This window comes from Neovison vison, chromosome 12, assembly GCF_020171115.1.
Source record: "Neovison vison isolate M4711 chromosome 12, ASM_NN_V1, whole genome shotgun sequence".
Lineage (NCBI taxonomy): Eukaryota > Metazoa > Chordata > Mammalia > Carnivora > Mustelidae > Neogale > Neogale vison.
This window is the reverse complement of record NC_058102.1, coordinates 129,592,513-129,611,096: the sequence shown is the minus strand read 5'-3', so window position 1 is coordinate 129,611,096 and position 18,584 is coordinate 129,592,513. Positions and strand designations below refer to the sequence as shown.

General features: G+C 37.1%; 1 protein-coding gene across 2 annotated transcripts in view; it reads right to left on the bottom strand.

Moving 5' to 3' along the window:
* The window catches only part of SPAG6 (sperm associated antigen 6), a 62,551-nt gene that overhangs the window by 26,586 nt on the left and 17,381 nt on the right, over positions 1-18,584 (bottom strand). For both annotated transcript variants that reach the window (XM_044228271.1, XM_044228272.1), the window contains exon 4: positions 15,171-15,354. In XM_044228271.1, the coding sequence (XP_044084206.1) occupies positions 15,171-15,354 (184 nt within the window). The remainder of the gene's footprint in view (positions 1-15,170; positions 15,355-18,584) is intronic.

Sequence of the window (18,584 nt, the reverse complement as noted above, 5' to 3'; positions counted from 1 at the left end):
CAAAGCACATGCAAATTCTGGTACATTTAAAAATTACTTCCCGTAACAGAAATCTCATGGAGTTCATTTTTTTTTTTAAAGATTTTATTTATTTATTTGACAGACAGAGATCACAAGTAGGCAGAGAGGCAGGCAGAGAGAGAGGAGGAAGCAGGCTCCCTGCTGAGCAGAGAGCCCAATGTGGGGCTGGATCCCAGGCCCCCAGGATCATGACCTGAGCTGAAGGCAGAGGCTTTAACCCACTGAGCCACCCAGGCGCCCCTCATGGAGTTCATTTCTAACTCTAATTTGAAAACTAATTTTGGTTGTTCAATTAATTTTGAGACTTATGAAATCCAAGACTGATATAGATTGAGATGCTCATTACAGGTTTTGACCAAAGAAAAGCAGTGAGTCAAGAAATTTATCTTAGTGCCTGAAAATAGCTTCATTTTAAATTTTAAATAAATCTTCAAAAATTAGTTTTTAGAAAACAAATCTCTTATGCAATAACATTTGACATAATCATTACTGTTAGATAACAAGATTAGTAGTTATACAAAGAAAAATGCAGAGAAAGAGGGTTATATATTATACCAACATGCTAAGAATTTATAGTGGATTGATGGTACTATTGCTGATGTACTTTTCTTCTCAATTTGGCAAATTTTCTTTGATGCGATTACAAATTTTTTTTTTTTTAATTTATCAGAGAGAGAGGGTGAGAGAGCAAGCACAGGCAGACAGAGTGGCAGGCAGAGGCAGAGGGAGAAGCAGGCTCCCTGCAGAGCAAGGAGCCCGATGCGGGACTCGATCCCAGGACGCTGGGATCATGACCTGAGCCGAAGGCAGCTGCTTAACCAACTGAGCCACCCAGGCGTCCCGCAATTACAAATTTTTTAAAAAGAAATGTGAGCATGTCTTTTGTCCATACATACAGCTACTGCTGTGCTAACTATACTAGTATTACTATTATAAAGGAAAAATAAATATAAACATTTTAGCTTATTTTTTATGATGGAGGGAATTTTCTTATTTTAAAAATGATGGGGGGGCACCTGGGTGGCTCAGTGGGTTAAGGTCTCTGCCTTCAGCTCAGATCATGATCCCAGGGTCATGGGATCGAGCCCCACATCAGGCTCCCTGCTTAGGCAGGGAGCCTGCTTCCCCCTCTCTCTCTACCTGCCTCTCTGCCTACTTGTGATCTCTGTCTATCAAATAAATAAATAAAATCTTCAAAAAAAAATAATGGGAATGTATGTCTCCTTTAAGCATTCTGAAAATTTAAAATCTTTTGAAAATTATTAATATATAATAGAAATATTATCCATTTACTTTTTCACACTTGCCCTCTTGCCTTAATGTATGCCCTTATTACATTTAAGTTAAAATATTATATTTTAAAAATGTGAAGCATTATTCATTTGTAATCATTTTTTAGACTGCAAATTGTCAGAGGGACTACAACTATCCAATAGCACTTTCTTTTTCATAAATAATAATGAAGGTCATTTACGGCAGACATGTAGACAACTAACTATACAGTGCTCAGACTTGCTGGTCAGCTGTTTTCAGTAAGGGAATAGCTGGTCCTGTTGGGCCTCATGAACATTCACTGTTGAGTGAAGGAAGGAAAACAGCGTCCTCCGTGGGACTGTGACAAGAGTGGTCACCTGTCACTTCTCTCTGCCTCTCTCAGGTTTTCCATGATCCTTTCTACCAGCATTATGTGCATAAAGTTCTTTGAATATTCTTAATATGAAAATTTGGGTGAGAACTCATTGCTTCTCACACAGTTGCCTTTTCTTAAGAATTTTATTCTGTGCTGTTCTTGGGACCTGGGTTTGTGTTTTTGTTTTTGTTTTCCTAACAAAATAAAGGCTGAACTTGTAGTACTCTCTCACTAAGAGGTGTGAAGGATTACAACTTCAATGGATCAAAACCTTTAATACAGAAAAATTAAAAATGCTCGAGACACTTTAATTTTAAAACAAAAAGACACGGCATAAAGGGAGGACTTCTACACTTGATCTTAGCCAAAAGGCCGAGAAGCGACTTCTAAAAACAACACCACTCATAAAATTAGTACTCTCTAGAGTTGATTGAATGGAATACTAGAAATGACTTTATGTTGACTAGAAGAGGACAGAAATGTCCATCAGTGTATAAGAGGCATGGCTGTAACAGGGAAAACAGGGAAGTCAGGGAACAGGGATTTTGCTTTTATAGTGCTCACAGCGGCTTGGACCCCTCCTCTTAATTGCTGTGGCGGATTGTTTGTTTCAAGCTGGAATGGTAAACTCAAATCTCCACAGGGACCAGGCAAGTAATTCAAATAAGTGAAGTCAGAGAGTGTAAGGAAAAACAATGAGGAGAGGGGCAGTAGAAAACTGGAAAAGTACATGCACCAACTAAAAGCAGCAGCAACAACTTAGCTTGAGCCCCGTGTTGCCATGTAGGAACATAGGCCGGCTGCTGTCAGATTTTATCATGTTTTGAGAAGCCAGAAATCTGATTTTTAATGTGAAATCACCTGGTTTTTTAAGTGTCGGCAACTTTTATTTTATTTTATTTTATTTTTAGAACACTCCGTGAGACAATATAGTGCAGGCCAAATAAAACACATCCCACATCCATCCAAGGGCCAGCTACAGCTTCCAACCAACACTTCACAACCCTGGGCTTAAAATTTATACCTTCTAAAATGATCTGTGGGAGGCTCTGGATGTGGAATCTAACTTTGATTCTTGAAGTCATGTTTTGGAGTCATAAAAGAACCACTGTAAATAAAATAAATTAAAATAAAATATAGGGGCACCTGGGTGGCTCAGTGGGTTAAAGCCTCTGCCTTCGGCTCAGGTCATGATCTCAGGGTCCTGAGATCGAGCCCCGCATCAGGCTCTCTGCTCAGCTGGGATACTGCTTCCACCTCTCTCTCTCTCTGCCTCTCTGCCTAGTTGTGATCTCTCTGTCAAATAAATAAATAAAATCTAAAAATAAATTAATTAATTAAAGGAAAATAAAATATAAACATTTCAGCAGCAAATTTCAAGAAACTGATGAAAACCTAAAAGTTGGCCTGCAAAAAAAAATTAATCTAAATATATGTTATGATACTTAGCTAATTTTTCTGCTCATAATGGAGATGTAAGAGTGAAGACTTTAAGCAAAGTTAAGTGATCTATCCAGAATAATTCATAAAAAGGACTCAAAATGAAGAGGCTCTTCAAAAATAAAAAAGGAAAAAAATACTATGAATTTAACACAGAAATCAATAGGTAAATCGAGTACCTCAGGAACTCTAATTTCTTTTAACTTTATTGCTTTTTAAATTATTTTTTCAAACACCATTTTTAATCAGTCTCCAAGCCCTATGACAGGTTATACTAAAAACTAAAAGAATATCATGAATCATCATTTCTCTGTTTATCTATTTAAAGATAGGAGGTTTTTGCATCTGGTTGTAAAATATATCATTATCACTTCAAAACCTTTTTGAGTAAAGCAGATAAAAGATACCTTTAAAACTTGGCTACACACTAAAGATGTTAATCTTATGTTATAAAAGTTACTCCATTCAATCAAACTTTTCATGATTTGGTAAAATTATAGTAAAAGCCAAATATGGTGTTGCAATTGCTAAAGATGGTTATATACTGACTGTACTCCAGTATGAGTTTGGGAATGTCACTTTCAAAGTGGAAGAAATCCGTCCTGTTTTTAGTCTAACCCAGCAAACCTACTGCTTAGTTATCTATTGCTGTGTAACAAATCACACCAACTTAGCCACTTCAAACAGGAAACATTTACTATGTTGGGTTTCTGTAGGTCAGGAATCTGGGAGCAGCTCAGCTGGGTGGTTCAGGCTGGGGCCTTGCACTAGGCTGCAGTTGAAATGGAATGTCCATTAGGGCAGTTATCCAGGTCTCCATTGGGTCTAGAGGATCTGCTTCTAAGCACACTGACAGGAATGTTGGAAGAAGCCTTCATCAGATCCTCCCCATTTCTGGAGCCCTCCCATAGGTTCCTTATGATGAGGCCTTCCCCAGAGTGAGGGACAGGCATCCAAAAGACTGAACCCAAGACAAAGCCTGCAGCCTTTCATAATCTAACCTCAGAGGTCACATACCATCCCTTCTGCTCTATCTCACCGAGAATATGTAGGAGGAGGCTACACGAGGATGTGACTAGGAGGAGGTGGGCATCATTGGAGGTTGGGAGGCCATCACAGAGGCTGGCTTTATTCTTCACCAACACATATGAGAGAGTCAACATCCCTCTGTAGGTAACAAGTCCTCTATAATTTTTTTTTAAGATTTTATTTATTTGACAGAGAGAGAGAGAGAGATCACAAGTAGGCAGAGAGGCAGGCAGAGAGAGAGGGAGAAGCAGGCTCCCCGCCAAGCAGAGAGCCTGATGCAGGGCTCGATCCCAGGACCCTGAGATCATGACCTGAGCCGAAGGCAGAGGCTTAACCCACTGAGCCACCCAGGTGCCCCAACAAGTCTTCTATAATTCTGAGCTGAGAGACAGACCTCTCCAGTTGCAGGGTGAGAAAAGGGTGGGAAGAGAATTTGCATAGTATAATGAAAAAGTCTACTATATTATTTTTATTTATTTCCCCCACTCCACAGATGTCATTTTTCCTGCTCTCGTTATTTCCTCACTACATCCCTCTAGTCCTCAGGGCTATCGGTCTAACTTGTACATGTGGGTTCAGAGTTTGAGAGATGAAGGGTTAACATCCATACGTATGCTTTGAAGGTTAAATAATTCTGGCTCCTTTAAAAAGTCAAGGGAGTCAAGGAAGCCATTGATCTGGAGTTAATGGTGCCCTAGTAAGAAATTACAATCAGCTGGGATGGACGGCGCACTTACAGGCTCAAGTATAAAAAGCAGCTTCAAAATACGGTTAAGGAGAAGTAGTGGAGACAAGAGAAAGAGAAATGTGGGAAATGAGAGGCTTGGGGACGGCCTTGGAAGTTAATAGGTAACATAAGATCTAGAGCAATTTTTAAAACACCCAAATTTTGGCAATTTTTTGTTTTCAACTTATAATGACTTCACAGCTAAGACTAAGCTGAATAGAAGGAGGCAAAAGCTATGAAGAGGGTCCGTGGCGCTCCACCCACGAACAGACTGATGATTAACTACTGGGAATCAGATCTTTTACAAAATTTACTTTTTCTACCTAGAAATGTTTTCATTTTGTTTTCCAGTTGCTAGATGAGCATATAATACTGCAGGCATGGCTGCAGCTTCAGTCTGCCTACAGTTTTGCACGCTGCTTCAAAAAGAGTAAACTGAAGCGGAAAGGGTGCCTTTTATGATTGCGACATCCCTGGCACACTTTCTTTGCTCCAGCCCAGTTTTAAGTCCCTGCCTTCGAGCTGCTCAGGCAAGGGCAGCAGCAGAAGGCTGGACAGTCAAGGGTGGCTGGGGCTCTGCTAAACCCTCTGCAGGAACACACCACAAGAGGAAACAGAAAAGGGAGATAAATGAAACACCAGATGATTAGAAAGTTTGTCAGGCTCTTTTATAAAAGTGACCCCTGGTCCAAGGTTCTTGGTGTGACTCCCTCTGAGTGGTTCCTAGAAGCTTCCCGCAGGCTTCCACTGCCCACATTTATTCCTGAGGATGAATTCAGCTCAACATTTTAATAATTGAATAATATCCCACTGAGTAAATATATGCCATTATTTACTAAACCATTCCCCTGCTTTAGAACATTTAATTGTTTTGTTTGATTATGGTTTGGGCCATTATGAAGTACAGTGTAGTGAACCTCTTTGTGCATTAAGATTATGTATTAGTTATCTAATTGCTGTGTAACAAATGACCCAACTCAGCAGCTTCAAACTTGGGAGCTCCAGTTTCTTACTGGTTGTTGGAACCTCAGCTCCTCACCACGTGGGCCTTTCCCTAGGTTGTCTAACTATCCTTGTGTCATAGCAGCTGGCTTTCCCCAGAACAAGTAATGAGAGACAGCAAAGGGAGAACAACCCTGGGACAGATACCTCAGTCTTTTTTATCTGGTCACCTATCCTCAGAAGTAACCTGCCATCACTGCTGCCATATTCTACAGGACACATAGACCAATCCTGGTATGATGTTGGAGGGGCCCATACAAGGGTGTGAATATGAGGACACAAGGAACTCTGTGGGGCATCTTGGAGGCTGACTACCACTGGGTAAGCTAGAACTCCACTGGTTACACAAACACACATGCATGTTTGTATCTACTTATGATAGCGGCTCAGAGCTACAATTACTAAGGGGGAGGGTGTTGACATTTTTTGAAGTTCTTGCTATTTTTAGGTTAAACCACGTGAAACTGCTATTTTTGTTAAATCAAAACCAATTGAATATAGGTGACTGCATGTAGGTCAACTAATGTACACCAACCTAATATGGACTGCAGAATTGATTATTTTATAAGTAGATGCCTCTACCATCATGTCTCATCATGTGTGAGTCTGGCAGTCTGGTCACTTTACATATAAAGTGCATGTTAGTCCTTACATACAGTAAGAGATTGCTCAAAATTGAATCACCATTTACTTCTCCCCAAATAGTATTTTTAGTTCCAAATTCCTAACTTACTGCATACTACAGTTCAGTTACACTGATTAATAAACATGAATATTATGAATGACTTTTTAAGACCATAGCATTACCACTATATCACCTTTTAACAAATAAACACAAAGCACTGGCATGCTAATTCTAATAGCTACAATTAAAAAGCAAAAATAGGAGAAATAAATTTTAATAAATACATTATTTAACACAATATATTCAAAATATCATTTCAACATGCAATCAATATTCAAAAAATTTAATGAGATATTTCACATTCTTTTTTCCATATAAATTCTTGGAAATCTAGTGTGTGTTTTGCACTTATGGTACATCTCAATTGGCTGCTAAATCTTCACTGGAAATACTCAATCCGTATTTAGATTTCAAAAAGTCTACAGCTAAGAAAGTAGATTCACACTCAGCTTGCTTTGATCATACCTAAAAAATCTCCAGTAATTGCACTAGTTTATCAATTTTTAAATTTATATTAGAAGTAGATAACAACTTAGTTCCTCAGATCCCCTCGTCCCCATTCAAGTATGTGACAGTAACATGTGACTAGAGCATGACCATATTGGTAAAGCTGTATCTTAAAATCAAAGGAGATACAGAGAAATGGCTAGTAATAGAATTATTGCACAGGTAGTTAAATAACTTCAGTTAATACCTTTTCAAGGTCAGAGGTCTTTTCTTGATCAAAATGCTTTGATGCAATTAACTTACACTACATTTTTAGAGCAAGTTGGTTCATTCATCTACAGTCACAGATGAGAGCAAAGTAGGCCAAAAGTTAACTGCAAAATCAGCCAGATAACATGGTAATTAAGCAATAACTATTTTCCCTGTTGACAATGGATTTTAAGGTTTATGATAAGATAATAAGATGATGACCATGGCTTACTTCAAAGTACAATCTTTTTTTTTTTTTTAGGTGGCAGGGAGGGGCAGAGAGAGAGAGTCTCAAGCGGACTCCCTGCTGAGCGTAGAGCACGTGACATGGGGCTCGACCTCATCACCCCTCACAACCTGAGCAGAAACCAAGAAACCAAGAGGGGAAGTCTCAATGGACTGCACCACCAAGGCACCCTCAAAGATTCTTATGCTAACAAAGTCCTAAGCTTTTAAGAAGGAAATTTTCTTGTCCATGGATGTTTGTGAAATGCTTAATTGCAGTACTTTTGAATTTCAGTCAAATACGCTATGACTAATGCACTTCTAGAAATTCAAATGTAGGGGCGCCTGGGTGGCTCAGTGGGTTAAAGCCTCTGCCTTCGGCTCGGGTCATGATCTCAGGGTCCTGGGATCGAGCCCCACATCGGGCTCTCTGCTCAGCAGGGAGCCTGCTTCCCCCTTCTCTCTCTCTGCCTGCCTCTCTGCCTACTTGTGATCTCTGTCAGATAGATAAATAAAATCTTTAAAAAAAAAAAAAAAAGAAATTCAAATGTAAATAAAGAGTTCCCCCCTCCAATAATATCTAAAAGGTGTTTTAGAAGGTTTTATACACTAGTGATTGGAAAAAATAAACCAAATTCAAACCCCCAAAATGTGTTATGACCCACTGTTTAAACTTGATTTATTTCTGAACTAGTGGGATAAAAATACCCTTCTCTGGATCTACTCAGCACACCATTTCGCGACATTTCTTGTGCAGATACTTGCACCAGCCAGAAAACGAAGCCTCAGGCTAAAAGAATATTAGGTGGCATCAGGTAGACAAAGTATTTTAGTGGGTAGAGGGCTTTCCTTTTTCCTATAACTGCACTATCAATGTCCCTTCTTTTTATTTCTATGCCCAAAGTCTGTCCAGCGGTTACCTGGAGGTAACTAGGCTCTTAAGATAATACAAAGATTTCCCTTCCCGTGATGGTACAAAAAGCATCACTCGTAATTCATTTTTCACTTGGTTCAACTTAGAATCACCCAGTATACTATATATGTACTCTTAAGACAGCATAGTATTTCTGTCTAATGTGCCCAGCTGTGCAGATGACTTTTATGCTCCTATCAATTTTTCTATCTTAGACTGTAAAATCCTAGAGATAAGATATTAGTCAAATTATTTTACTTTGAAGACATGGTAACACACACATAAGTGCCTCAGATACTTTTTGATGATTATAATGATGATGATGATGGCAATAAAGAAATTGTTCACTGGCCTCATACATAAAGCTTATAGTCTCAGTGATTTGGGAATTTGAGATTATGAGATTATATGGTATTGTTCTATATTCTGAATTCTAAAAGAACATACACAAAAATAACCTCAAAAGATTTTATCAACCAAGAATTTATAACTTTAAAAATCACAATAAAAAAAAATACAGAAGAACTGACAACATATTTTTTCTTCTACTAGTGCACAAACACCCTAAAAATGACTAACAAATGAGGTAACTATGAGTAGTTATAATTACACTGAGTAGTTATGTAGTTAAATGAGTAGTATAATAATGAGTAGTTAAATGAGTAGTTATAATTACACTGTTACTTTGTTTCACACACTTGGTCTCCATGCTGAAAGAACATAGATGAAAATTTATTTTCACTTAACCTTTTTTCACCAACATTTATATAAGATTTATTTGTGAAAATCAATGTTAGGATCAAAAGAGGTGTAACATGTAATACATATAATCCCATATACCTCATTTGCTTCTATGCTTATGTGTTCCTCAACCCCTCCAAGATGAAAGAAGTTGTAAAAACAAAAAGTCAGTAAAAAAATCAACATTATTTCTACAGGCATCAGTAAAGACAGTTGTCTGCAGGGCTTTTAAAATAATTTTTCATTACCAGGCTGTAGTCCCCTTCACCCCTTCATTCCCACAACACAAGGTCCCTTGTTATCTCAGATATTTGTCATGAATATGTGGATTTTTCAAAAGTTAATTACTGTTTCTTAAGCCTGTTCCACATGATTTGGCCTATTGGTATTTATAGATGGGTGACGTGAGAAGAATATTCGCAAAAATTCTGAATTTTAAAATGTTCTTTTCTTTTTATCATGTCATCATTCTATACAAGACATAAAAGAACCAGGCTGGCCAGCTCAGTCTGGATTCTTTCTTTATATTATCTGTTTAGCAAACAGAATATAATCTACTAAATGTTTCTGTAGTGTCCAAACCAGCCAATTCCTGTCAGCACTGCTCATCCTGACACTCTCATCTCCTGACTGCCATTGAGCTGGGATGGAAATCTCTCATTTGATTTAGTCCTGTGGACATCAATCAAGTCTATAGGAGAAAGGATAGTCACACATGTGGAAACCAGCCATCAGGGATTAAAAACAGAGGTATCTGGCAAGACTTTCAGATACAACAAGGAGCTTAAAATGAAGAATGATGGGCTCTCATACACTTTACTTTCTCACACTATAAAAAGGAAGAATCTCTGAAAGATTTTGAGTAATTGCCAAGCAGTTATACTATAAATCGTTGCCTGGCCAGAATATATATTTCCCCTCTCTACTTCAGTTCCCTCATCTGTATAATATGACAATTATATTAATGATTAAAATGTTTTAGAACACCTAACCAAATGTACTGTATTCCTCTTTGCCAGGCTTGAGAACAAAGTTTACTCTGAGACAGCAAAAGTTTCTAAGAGATGACATATCCAACCAAAGCTCCCACAAGAAACACTTAAAACTTATTTTTGAACCCTAATGTGGAAAATTATTCCTACAAAACCCTTGTACAGCTCCTCCTTCCTCATCCCTCCAGCCCGGCTATTGCTCTCACCTTAGTCCCAAGTTCTACCCTCACTGCGGCCACACCCCCGCCACAAGGTCATTGGAGAGGCTGTTGTACTCCACACAGCGTGGAACCAAGAGAAAGGCTGCCAGTGGGGAGCAGGGCCTGGAGAGGGCGAAGTGCCTCTCTGGGCTCCTCCACATGGAAATGCTGCACCTGCAGAGACCCATGGTTCCTTCTTCCTCGCCCCTCACACTTCCGGTCCACACAGGCTCTGTGCCTCATCCCTTGTATCTCCAAAAGCAAGAATAATCCTCAGAAACAATGAGAGAGGGTGACATTGATGAGGTAAATATGTTAACAGAATAATGCTGTGGAGTGGGAGAACCCAGCAAGAAGGAAGAAGAACCAGTAGGAGAAGTCACTTCAGCTTTTATTTAAAAAGCCAGAGAAAATATAAAGAAATAGCTTATTTACCTTCAAAGTAAGAGGTACCTACATCAAGAATATTCAGTGACTGGTGATTTAACCATAGAAATTTAATGACACGATTTATACGGAGTTTAAAAAGAAAAGAAACCCCACACCATTTGGGGTTGTTAATCCCCAGTTCCCTTTGATTATATAAAATGCTTTAAAATCTACACATAGAAGTAACTTTCAGAAATTGAATTGTTCAAATAAAAACAAGACAGATGGTGCCTATTGATTTTTCTCTTCTACTAACTGCACACTTACTTTATTTTTGTTTCCTAGACATAAAACCTTTTCCTTCTATTGCCCTTAAAAGTATACTATATTTCTTTTGCATTTCCATTTAAGGGTTCTATTTCTTGAACTGCCTAATAAAACATTCTTCTAATACTAAGAACAAAACACTGAATGAATGTCCTCCCATTAATCTCACATATTGTATCTTTAGGAAATCATTGAAAAAGAAATCAGGTTATTTAGAGGTAAAGCCTTTATTCTCACTGATTCAGGATGTGAACGATGATTTCTTTTATTGCCTACTGGGCATCAATTCCCTTTTCTTCAGAGAAATCTATGCAGTAATCTCTTCTGGGAGCTTCTGGGTCCCAGATCCCTAACTACTGTGAAATATTGAAATTACAGTGGGAATCCCATGTGAGAGCCAGATTATAGCAAGAAATTGGAATGAAATCCTTAACACGGATCCTATTTATGAACTATAATCATTTAGCCTCAGACTCAACAAAAGGGAGATATAGAAATGTTATCTTTAGGCACCTGCCTGAGAGTATATCTGTACGGCAGTCCCTCAAAGCTCCTTTGCAGCACCTTTTGAAATACTCATGTTATAATCTGATTGCAATAAAGTCCTCTGAACAAAAGGAACAATAACAACAACAAAAACCCAAAACTAAATATGATAACCAGCTTCCTGTGATACCAGCTTCTGATTTAAAAAACTGCCTTAGAGACGTCTGGGTGGATCAGTTGGTTAAGCATCCAACTCTTGATTTGGGCTCAGGTCATAATCTTGGGGTCGTGGAAGCAAGCCCCCTGTTGGCTCCACGCTCAGTGGGGATTCTGCTTGAGATTCTCTCTCTCTCTCTGCCCCTTCCTCCCCCATTCTCTCTCTCTCAAACAAATAAATGAATCTCAAAAAGGAAAAACTGCCTTAGTTTCCTCTATAAACGTATATTAAACAATAGTCCTAAGGTGATCCTATTTGGAAAACCAAAATCCAGATATTAAGGAAATCATTTTAATATACTAATTCAGAATCATTCTAAGCATGACAATAGTTTCTTTCTCCATTTATTTTTGTACCATTTTCTTTCATACGCTATGGGTAGTTATAATCAAAATGAGATAATATATCAGAAGCATACTGCACAGAGCCAGGCACACAGTAAGTACTCCATAAGTGGTAGCTATTGTCTTACATATACACACATACATTGAAAAATCTGGAAAGCAAAGAAAATATATCCTTAATTCTATCACCCTAGTAACACAAACATGTATTTCTTTGTAATTGATGTTCACACAAATTTTACATTATTATATTGCATTATATAATTTTATCTCTTTTTTTACATTACAATCATGTTTCTGTATTACCATGTAGGAGTCATAATTATCTTTTTAATTTGCCAAGTGAAATTCCATTAAGTAAAAACCACCATAATTTAACCGCTAAAGTCCTGCCAAATATTTGAGGGTTTTTGATATTACAAATAATACTATAATAATATTTGCATGAATATAAGTTTCTCATTTGTGGGATTCTTCCCTTAGAATGAATTCCCAAACTAGGCTTTTTAGAGTAACCACGAACTCTTTCGTGACTTAGATTAGTTATGCCAAACTGCCTTCCACAACTTTGAACAATTGTAGTGCCTCCACCAATAGCCATAAACATCACGTCTTCTCTAACCTTCAGTATTAATACTAAATTTTATATTTATTGAATATTTACCATATACCAAGTACTGGTCTAAGTGCTCTGCATATATTGTCTCATTGAGCTCACGACAGATTTCTGAAACATCCACTTTTAGGTACCATCTTTTGCAGATGAGGAAGTTAATGTTCAGGAAGTTTAAAAGCCAGGTCCAAGGTTATACAGAAACTAAGTGGTAGAACTTGGACTCAAACTCAGATCCTGTCTAATGCCAGTGCTCTTAATCATGTGGCTATATTTCAGCTTTACTCTTTTTTCACTTTTAATAAAAATAAAGATATTTTTATTAAAAAATAATAAGTGGGGAAAGACATCTTCACTGATGTTTTAATATGCAGTTGATAACTAGCGAAGTTGATCATTTTTACATAGGTTTGTTTTAAAATTGTATTTTCTTGTGGTATTATTTGTTCATATTATTTAGCAACTTCTGTAAAGTGGTGGGGGCAATTTTGTTCCCTCTATATTCTTTACCAATCAGGTGTGTCAGCATGAACTTCACTCAAGAGGTCCATGTCCTTCTTGATGACTTCATTGAGCTGTCAGTTTATAAGAGGAAGTACTCCTCTTTCTCCTCCCTTTTACAAAATATGGGCTCAATACAAATATATTCTATAAGGTTATCATGTCCATATCTCTTCATTATTATTCATTATTCATTATTCATTCATGTGCTAAGTCTCCTGCCTGGTTTAGAACACTCCTATCATGAAAACCAATTTACCAACATCTTTGAGAATTCATCAATATCTCACTCTCCTTACTCCCCACTACCTGTCTCTTTCTATCTTCAAATTTCTCTTCTAATAACTAGGATAAGGACTAAAATGTGTAGGGTTTTTTTTTCTTTTCAAATTTTTATTTGAATTTTTAGTTAACATATAGTGTAATATTGGTTTCAGGAGTAGAATTTAGTGATTCATCACTTACATGTAACACCCAGTGCTAATCACAAGTGCCCTCCTTAATACCTACTGTCCATTTAGCCTATCACCCACCCACCTCCCCTCCAGCAACCCTCAGTTGTTCTCTATAGTTTAGAGATGCTTATAGTTTGCTTCCTTCTCTCTTTTTCTTCCCTTCCCCTATGTTTATGTTTTGTTTCTTAAATTCCACATATGAGTGAAATCATATGGTATTTGTCTTTCTCTGACTTATTTTGCTTAGCATAATACTCTCTAGCTCCATCCACATCACTGCAAATGGCAAAATTTCTTTTTTTTTAAGATTTTATTTATTTATTTGACAGACAGAGATCACAAGTAGGCAGAGAGGCAGGCAGAGAGAGAGGAGGAAGCAGGCTCCCTGCTGAGCAGAGAGCCTGATGCGATGCGGGGCTCCATCCCAGGTCCCATGACCTGAGCTGAAAGCAGAGGCTTAACCCACTGAGCCACCCAGGCACCAACCCCCCTTTTTTTTAAGAGCAAATGGCAAAATTTCATTCTTCATTTCTTTTGATGGCCAAGTAACATTTCATTATATATGTACACGTAAGATATATATGTATATATATTAGTAGTTTTGTATTATATTTTACTTATTTATAGATTTTATTTAAATTCAAGTTAGTTAACATATAGTGTATTATTAGTTTCAGGGGTAGAATTTAGTGGTTCATCACTTGTATATAACCCCTAGAGCTCATTACATTAAGTGCCCTCCTTAATGCCCACTACCCAATTACCCCTCTTTGTTCCCCCATCTCCCTCCAGCAATATACCAAATCTTCTTTATCCATTCACCAGTTGATGGAGATTTGGGTTCTTTCCATAATTTGACTATTGTTAATCATGCTGCTATAAACACCAGGGTACGTGTGCCCCTTCAAATCAGTATTTTTGTATCCCATGGGTAAATACTTAGTAGTGCAATTGCTAGATCATAGGGTAGTTCTATTTTTAACTTCTTTAGGAAACTCCATACTGTTTTCCAGAGTGACTGAACTAGTGTGCATTCCCACCAACACTGTTGGAGAAAGAGGGTTCTCCTTTCTCCACATCTTCATCAACATCTGTTGTTTCCTGTGTTGTTAATTTTAGCGTTCTGACAGGTGTGGGGTGGTATCTCATCGTGGTTTTGATTGGTATTTTCCTGATGATGAGTGATGGTGAGTGAGCATCCTTTCGCATGTCTGTTAGCCATCTGGATGTCTTCTTCGGAAAAATGTCTATTCGTGTCTTCTGCCCACTTCTTAACTGGATAATTTGGTTTTTGGGGTGTTAAGTTTGATAAGTTCTTTATAGATTTTGGATATTAACCCTTAATCAGATATGTCATTTGCATATATCTTCTTCCAAGACTGAAATGTGTAGGTTTTTGTAAATTTGTGATCCAAATAACTTGGCCATCATTCAAAACTTATCTCCCATAATGTATGGAAACATCATTAAAACTGTATCCATAGTTCACTAAGCAAAACCAGATTTACCTAATAAATCTAAATTTTAATAATCCTGTTTTCAGATATGCTCCATTACCTGCATTATGTCTTGCAATATATCCAAGTGCCCAAGCTGCAGCCTCCTTGACTCCAGGGTCAAAATCTTCCAAGCATATCACCAGCGTATCCAGCGCTCCACAATCAACTATCGCCTGAGCCAGTTGAGGAGAATGTTTACCAACTGCTCGTAACACAAAGGCAGCTGCTTTCTTGTAAAAACGCTACAATGATAAAATAGATAAAACTCAAAGTGAGTTAGGCACTTATAAAACCAAAAGTTAAAATAGACGAAGACCAACATAAAAATGACATTAATATAAATAAAGCTCAACAGCTTTTAAATCCAAAGGATGAAAAACACCCTGAAAAATCATTTTTTGATGTTTCCCCACTGCTTTTGTTCAGTAACTAAACTGAAATAATTTAAGTCTTAAATGACATTTCAAATGTTTTATTCTGAAACATTCATTTGGAAATTGTATGAAATGAATTAAAACATTGTATTTCCTACCAATTCATAAAATAATGAAATTTTCTGTATCTGTATCACACTGAGAAGTATTTGTTTGACCCATGGGAACTCTTAGATTGTTAGCATGTGCAACAGAACTTTCCACTGACAAATTCATTTCCTTTACTTGCCCTCAGTCTCTAAGTATGTAGGCCTTTCATGACCTCAACTAATCTTTTGGTGTCCCAAGTTATCCTGAAATAACAACCATGTTTCAAAATGCACTACCAATTGTTGAATAAACATAAAGGCGAAACACCCGTGATACCTTTTAAAACCTTTCCTGGTAAATAAACTAACCAAACAAGGAGACGTGTTATTTATCCCCTCTAGGAAATGCTTTTTTAAAACAATAAATACAAATGACTTACTGTTAGGTGAATGTTAAGTAATGTTTCACACTTATAAAATTTTTATACAAAATTTTATCAGATTGAGAAATAATAAAACTGAAACACAAGATTAACATGTTTTTCTTCATATAACTAAAAAAATTAAATGTATTAGGAAGCATTTGACTATAACACTCACTATTGTTCCAAGATTAGTCTAATGACACAGTAACAGTCTCTGTCCCTTATTAGTAGAACCCAGATAACCCCCTATTATAGATTCTAAGCTTCTGTTTCTTTACAGTGACTACTAAGAATGACTGGGTGACTATGGCATCTGTTTTGAAAGTATGTTATTTACTCTGGCTAAAAGATTAAGATACAACAAAGATTATAGGAGCGAGAAAAAATACATCAAGTATATTTTAACATAATATATCTCAAAAATTGGTATATGCTAATGATATAAGAAATACTGTATGTCAATAAGATGTTTTGATTTATTTCTTTAGTTTCATAAATGTTAACATATACAGATATTAAAATATTTGTTATAAAGGTTAATTTTATGTCAGTAACCAAATATCTACTAACTTACTATAAAACTGAGAGTTTTAAAGTAGCTTTGCATTATTTTCTTACAATCATGGAAAAATACTGATGATACATTTCCTGTCATCACCTTAAGCTAAGGTGACTGTTTATATGGCAGAATTTTCAAATTCACAATTTACTGGCCATCGATAGTCATTGCTAACTACAGTGCCTATAATTCACACTGTCTGATCTCATTTCCCCTTTCTCCTACTTTCCATTTCCCCAAATTCCTCTCTCCTCTCCCATTCCTCACCAAAAGAATTGCCTTTAAAAAAAAAAAAAAAAAAAGCCACGCCAGGGACTTTGTACCTCATAAAAAGAGATTAAATCCTGTGAGAAATGAGTTAAAGGACTAGGAGATGAAGGAAACAGAAGCCTGGGAATACTGACTTACATTCTCACTTTCTCCTCACTTCGGCCCTAGCACTTTTTTGTCTCTTTACAACTAATGGACACTCATTCACATTTAGATCTATTGAGCACCTTCTTGCTCAGATACCAAAACACAGACCCTGCCCTGGAAAGAAGGAGTTAAGAGTCCAGGAAGAACAAAGTCTAGCAGTATTTGATGACAAAAGGAACACCTGCAAGAAAAATAAAATTTCTGAGACTCCTCAGAGAGATAAGACAGTCAGTAAAGGACTCTCCAATGTATAAAAATAGGACAAAATTTTTAACAATTGGGATTTTTTTAATTCTGGTAAAATATATGTAACATTTACTACTTTAACCATTTTAAAGTGTACAACTCAATGGCATTTAGCACATTCATGGTGTTGTACAAACATCACCATCCAGTTCCAGAATATTCTCATTAGCCCAACAAGAAACCTCACACACGTTAAGGAGTCACCCTTCTTTCTCCTCTCCCCCCAGCCCCTGGCAATCACTAATCCGCTTCTATCTCTATGGATCTGCATGTTCTATATATTTCCTAGAAGTGGACTCATACAACATGCAGCCTTCGTATCTGGCTTCTTTCTCTTAGTAACGTTTTCAAGGTTTAATCCATGTTGTAGCATGTGTCAGCACTTCATTCCTTTTTACGACTGATAATATTCCAAGATATGGATGTCCAACATTTTGTTTATCCAGTCATTCTTTTGTTATAGTGAATAATGCTGCTATAAACATTTGTGTACAAGTTTTGTTTGAACACCTGTTTTCAATTTTGGGGGGAAATCTAAGTAGGAGTCGCATTGCTGGGTCATGTGGTAGTTATATTTCACTTGACTGCCAGACTGTTTTCTGCAGCAGCTGCGCCATTTTACACTCCTATCAGCAGTGTACGAGGACTCCAATTTCTCCAAATCTTCACTAACACTCATTATTTTTTTCTTCTCTCTTTTTTTTTTATCATGGCCATTCTAGTAGGTAAAGTAATATCGTCCTATGGTTCTGATTTGCATTTCCTAATGACTTATGCCATTGAACATCTTTTCATCTTCATTGGCCATTGTGTATCTTCTTTGTATGTGTCTAAATGTCTCTTCAAGTCTTCTGCCCATTTTTAAGTTGGATCATTTGTCATTTGGTTACACAAGTAGGAATTTAATCTTAAAAATATGTCAAGAAATATATATCCTTAGGTTATCATAAACTAACAGAATGGAATAAACAGACCCTATCTATAGGAATGTCCTTAACTATTGCTAGGTGGTGCTGTACAGAAATATAGAGTAGAACTGGACAGGAAGGGGAAAAATTGGGGTACTCTTAGATGACCTTTAAAAGGACTGACATGCTTACATACTTGGTATAAAATGCTTTATCAAACCTTCTATTACATGTATTCTCCTTCCTTTTGTATGCTTCCCTCCCTCCCTCCTTGCTTCCAAACTGTCTCTTACAGTTTCCACTAACCAGATTTCGCCTGCATATATGGATTGCTGAAAACAACTTTTTATTTGCCTAAGGCTCCATACAGCTCTCTAAGACTGATCCTACAGGTTTAAGACTCTCATAAACAGAAATACTGCTTTATACATAATCCCACTAAAAATTGTGTAAT